This window comes from Alosa pseudoharengus, unplaced genomic scaffold, assembly GCF_046254945.1.
Source record: "Alosa pseudoharengus isolate Yale_2024_CS ecotype anadromous, Long Island Sound unplaced genomic scaffold, YU_APseudo_1.1 YU_APseudo_1.1_scf_19, whole genome shotgun sequence".
In the NCBI taxonomy this organism is placed as follows: domain Eukaryota; kingdom Metazoa; phylum Chordata; class Actinopteri; order Clupeiformes; family Clupeidae; genus Alosa; species Alosa pseudoharengus.
In genome coordinates this window covers 4561196-4566195 of record NW_027468657.1, presented here as the reverse complement: position 1 = coordinate 4566195, position 5000 = coordinate 4561196, and the positions used below count along the sequence as shown (strand labels likewise).

At 45.5% G+C, this 5000-nt stretch overlaps 1 protein-coding gene across 1 annotated transcript in view; it reads right to left on the bottom strand.

The window, feature by feature from the left end:
• The window catches only part of ano5b (anoctamin 5b), a 93870-nt gene that overhangs the window by 16651 nt on the left and 72219 nt on the right, over positions 1-5000 (bottom strand). Inside the window, exons 4-10 of the mRNA XM_076291522.1 lie at positions 4840-4908; positions 3678-3962; positions 3091-3210; positions 2564-2679; positions 1176-1310; positions 767-866; positions 375-435 (exon numbers count right to left, since the gene is read on the bottom strand). Of these exons, the coding sequence (XP_076147637.1) occupies positions 375-435; positions 767-866; positions 1176-1310; positions 2564-2679; positions 3091-3210; positions 3678-3962; positions 4840-4908 (886 nt within the window). The remainder of the gene's footprint in view (positions 1-374; positions 436-766; positions 867-1175; positions 1311-2563; positions 2680-3090; positions 3211-3677; positions 3963-4839; positions 4909-5000) is intronic.

The following is a 5000-nucleotide window of genomic DNA, read 5'->3' as shown; positions in this document are numbered from 1 at the left end:
GAAGATGTGCTGGTCTCTCTGGTCTAACTCTGATAGGAAGAGAAGATGTGCTGGTCTCTCTGGTCTAACTCTGATAGGAAGAGAAGATGTGCTGGTCTCTCTGGTCTAACTCTGATAGCAAGAGAAGATGTGCTGGTCTCTCTGGTCTAACTCTGATAGGAAGAGAAGATGTGCTGGTCTCTCTGGTCTAACTCTGATAGCAAGAGAAGATGTGCTGGTCTCTCTGGTCTAACTCTGATAGGAAGAGAAGATGTGCTGGTCTCTCTGGTCTGATAGGAAGAGAAGATGTGCTGGTCTCTCTGGTCTAACTCTGATAGGAAGAGAAGATGTGCTGGTCTCTCTGGTCTAACTCTGATAGGAGGAGATGTCCTCACCCCAGATGCCCATGAAGATGGCGAAGAAGACGGTGCCCTCGTTGTCAAACAGGTGAGATTGCTGAGGAGCAGAGAGCAGGAGAGATCAGGTGAGATCACACACACACACACACACACACACACACACACCACACTACATACACATTACCTGAGCATCAGACTCCAATACACAAGAGCTCACACTCCCCACTCAGACATATAAGCTGATACACTCAGCTCTTCTCACACACATGGGCTTTCACAAATCAGACCACACACACACACAAACACACACTATGTTGTGTGTGTGTGTGTGTGTGTATGTTGTGTGTACGTGTATGTGTGTGTGTGTTGTGTGTGTGTATGTGTATGTGTGTGTGTGTGTTGTGTGTGTGTGTGTGTGTGTCACTAACCCAGGAAGATAAGCAGGTTGAGTTGAGCTTCCAGAAGCTGCATTTCTTATCACACAGAGGACACATGATGATATCGCCCCCCTTCTCACAGATCTCCTTACTGTGTGGAGGAACATGAGAGATGCACTTACTCAATACCTGACAATGAGCTTTACTTACAACTGGTGAAATTCTTTATTATACCTTCTGATATTGTTTATATCACCTGTTTTATTATCTGGTGATGTTTATACTATTTGGTGACATTTAGACAATGTTGTTTATAATATCCAGCAATATTTAATACTTAAATATTCATAATCAATATTTAATACTCAGTAATGTTCCCTACACCTGGTGATGCTGATGGTTCTGTTTATGGTTCCTGGTGATTTTCTTGTTTTATCAGGTTAGTTATTGTTGATCATACCTACTGACATTGTCCTCATAGCTGAGCAGTCCATACACGAAGCAGATGACTCCCATCACTGCAGCGAAGAACAGCATCTCTGTGTAGAAGCCCAGCCACGCAAAGTAGATACCAATCTTCTCTCCATAGTATTTCCTGTCAGAACAGGAAATTATGGCATAATGAATATTCACAGGTAAGGTGTGTTAAAGGCTAAGAGCTACCAGCAATGCTAATCACAGGTTGAGCGGATGTAAGAGTTAGCAGCCGTGCTAATGAGGTTGATATAAAAGTTGGCAGCAGTGCTAATGGTTGAGATACTATAAGCCAGCATCAGTGCTAATTGTTGAGGTTGATATATTAGCAGCAGTGCTAACCGTATGAGGTTAAAATGCTATAAGGGTTAGCGGCAGTGCTAAGTGTATAAAGTTGAGAGGCTGTAAGAGTTAGCGGCAGTGCTAAGTGTATAAAGTTGAGAGGCTGTATGAGTTAGCAGCAGTGCTAAGTGTATAAGGTTGAGAGGCTATAAGAGCTAGCAGCAGTGCTAACCGTATGAGGTTGAGAGGCTATAAGAGCTAGCAGCAGTGCTAACCGTATAAGGTTGAGAGGCTATAAGAGCTAGCAGCAGTGCTAACCGTATGAGGTTGAGAGGCTATAAGAGCTAGCAGCAGTGCTAACTGTATGAGGTTGAGAGGCTGTATGAGTTAGCAGCAGTGCTAAGTGTATAAGGTTGAGAGGCTATAAGAGCTAGCAGCAGTGCTAACTGTATGAGGTTGAGAGGCTATAAGAGCTAGCAGCAGTGCTAACCGTATGAGGTTGAGAGGCTATAAGAGCTAGCAGCAGTGCTAACCGTATGAGGTTGAGAGGCTATAAGAGCTAGCAGCAGTGCTAACCGTATGAGGTTGAGAGGCTATAAGAGCTAGCAGCAGTGCTAACCGTATGAGGTTGAGAGGGTTTAAGAGCTAGCAGCAGTGCTAACCGTATGAGGTTGAGAGGGTTTAAGAGCTAGCAGCAGTGCTAACCGTATGAGGTTGAGAGGGTTTAAGAGCTAGCAGCAGTGCTAACCGTATGAGGTTGAGAGGCTATAAGAGCTAGCAGCAGTGCTAACCGTATGAGGTTGAGAGGCTATAAGAGCTAGCAGCAGTGCTAACCGTATGAGGTTGAGAGGCTATAAGAGCTAGCAGCAGTGCTAACCGTATGAGGTTGAGAGGCTATAAGAGCTAGCAGCAGTGCTAACCGTATGAGGTTGAGAGGCTGTATGAGTTAGCAGCAGTGCTAACCGTATGAGGTTGAGAGGCTATAAGAGCTAGCAGCAGTGCTAACCGTATGAGGTTGAGAGGCTATAAGAGCTAGCAGCAGTGCTAACCGTATGAGGTTGAGAGGCTATAAGAGCTAGCAGCAGTGCTAACCGTATGAGGTTGAGGGGCTGCTCCTTGTAGAAGCACAGGAAGCGAGCCCAGTGCCTGTAGAGGTGGTAGCGCTCGCTCTCACACTGGGCCTCTCGCGCCTTCTTCCAGTAACGACACTGCACAGGACACACCACAGCGCACATAAACACCCACAGCAGAGGAAACACACACTCCTGTACACTATCCTACTCACCCATACACTGATGGGTGGCTTCAGTGAGTGTTTGTGTGTGTGTGTGCTTACATCATGTAGTGGATATGCCGAGGTGTAGGTGCCATTGTTTATCAAGTGTGTGTTTGTGTGTGTGTGTGTGTGTGTGTGTGTGTGTGTGCTTACCTCATGTAGTGGATATGCTGAGGTGTAGGTGCCATTGTTTATCAGGTGTGTGTGTGTGTGTGTGTGTGTGTGTGTGTGTGTGTGCTTACATCATGTAGTGGATATGCGGAGGTGTAGGTGCCATTGCTTATCAGGTGTGTGTGTGTGTGTGTGTGTGTGTGTGTGTCTGTGTGTGTGTGTGTGTGCTTACATCATGTAGTGGATATGCGGAGGTGTATGTGCCATTGCTCAGCAGGCGTTTGATGCCCCTCTTGTCCTTCTCTGGTCGGTCTTCCTTGTAATACTCAACCCGAGTCAGGAGGTAGTACACCTGCACAGGATATGACATCAGCAAAGAACTTACATGAACTCTACTTCACCTCAAAAAGCTATGAATGAGTATGTGTGTACATACACTGTTTGATTGTATGTATGTAGTGCACTTGTGTTCACTTACACTTTTGTGTGCTTGCGTGTGTGTGTGTGTGCTTGCGTGTGTGTGTATGTGTGTGTGTGTGTGTGTGTGTGTGTGTGTGTGAGTGTGTGTGTGTGTGTGTGTGAGTGTGTGTGTGCGTGTGTGTGTGTGTGTGTGTGTTCTTGCGTGTGTGTGTGTGTGTGTGTGTGTATGTATGTATGTATGTGTATGTATGTGTGTGTGTGTGTGTGTGTTCTTGCGTGTGTGTGTGTGTGTGTATGTATGTGTATGTATGTGTGTGTGTGTGTGTTCTTGTGTGTGTGTGTGTGTTCTTGCGTGTGTGTGTGTGTGTGTCTGGGAGCAGATGGCCACGTGTGACTCACGATCCTGTTGCGCGTGGAGGGGGGGAAGAAGGTGTCTTTGTCCTGGATGAGGAAGAAGTCCGTCTTGCTCTTGTCGAAGGGCGAGGTGAAGTAGTCCTCTCTGGGCTGCATGATGTTCTCCGGCAGGCGGAAAGGCCGGGTCATCCAGTTCAGCGGCGCCTCGGTGGCCTTGGGGATGTCGCTGATCTTAAAGGGCACCTTGATCTTCAGGATGTCGGCGTACTTACTCAACACCTCCCATGGAGCGTGGATCTTGACGAAGTACGTCTTCTGGTCGTCTGCCTCCTGAGTGGGGCATCAGAGAGAGGGATAGAGAGAGAGAGGGGGAGAGAGAGAGAGGGGGAGAGAGAGAAAAAGAGAGGTAAGAGAGATTACAGAACAAGTGGAGGTGAGGGAGTGATGAACTCCAGTTAAGGCATTATATTCTGGCCATCACACATCTACACTTTACAACACATCTACACTCTGGCCATCACACATCTACACTTTACAACACATCTACACTTTAGAACACATCTACACTTTACAACACATCTACACTTTACAACACATCTAGACTTTAGAACACATCTACACTTTAGAACACATCTACACTTTAGAACACATCTACACTCTGGCCATCACACATCTACACTTTAGAACACATCTACACTTTACAACACATCTACACTTTACAACACATCTAGACTTTAGAACACATCTACACTTTAGAACACATCTACACTTTAGAACACATCTACACTCTGGCCATCACACATCTACACTTTAGAACACATCTACACTTTACAACACATCTACACTTTAGAACACATCTACACTTTAGAACACATCTACACTTTAGAACACATCTACATTTTAGCTGTAGAAAAGTATATATGTATGATTTGCACTGTTTTAGCTGGATAAAATGATATATTTATGATTTGCACTGTTTTAGCTGGATACAAGTGTATATATTTATGATTTGCACTGTTTTGTCATTTATTTCAAGCTAAAACTAATTTAAATGGCTTACAAACTGACATGTGAAATACTGCGTATCTGTTTTGAACCCTTCTGTGGTCACTTTGATGTGTGGTTTGTGAGCCTGTGGTGTGCTGTGTTGTGATACTCTATGTGAGCCACTAGGGGGAGTGAGTGTGCCACGGCCAACAGCTCCTACCGACTTATCCTCTCGCTCCAACTCCAGGCCGTGCCTCTCCAGATTGGCCTCAAACTCACGCCTCCTCTCCTGTTCACACACACACACACATTCACACACACACACACACACACACACACACACACACACACACACACACACACACACACACACAAAACACA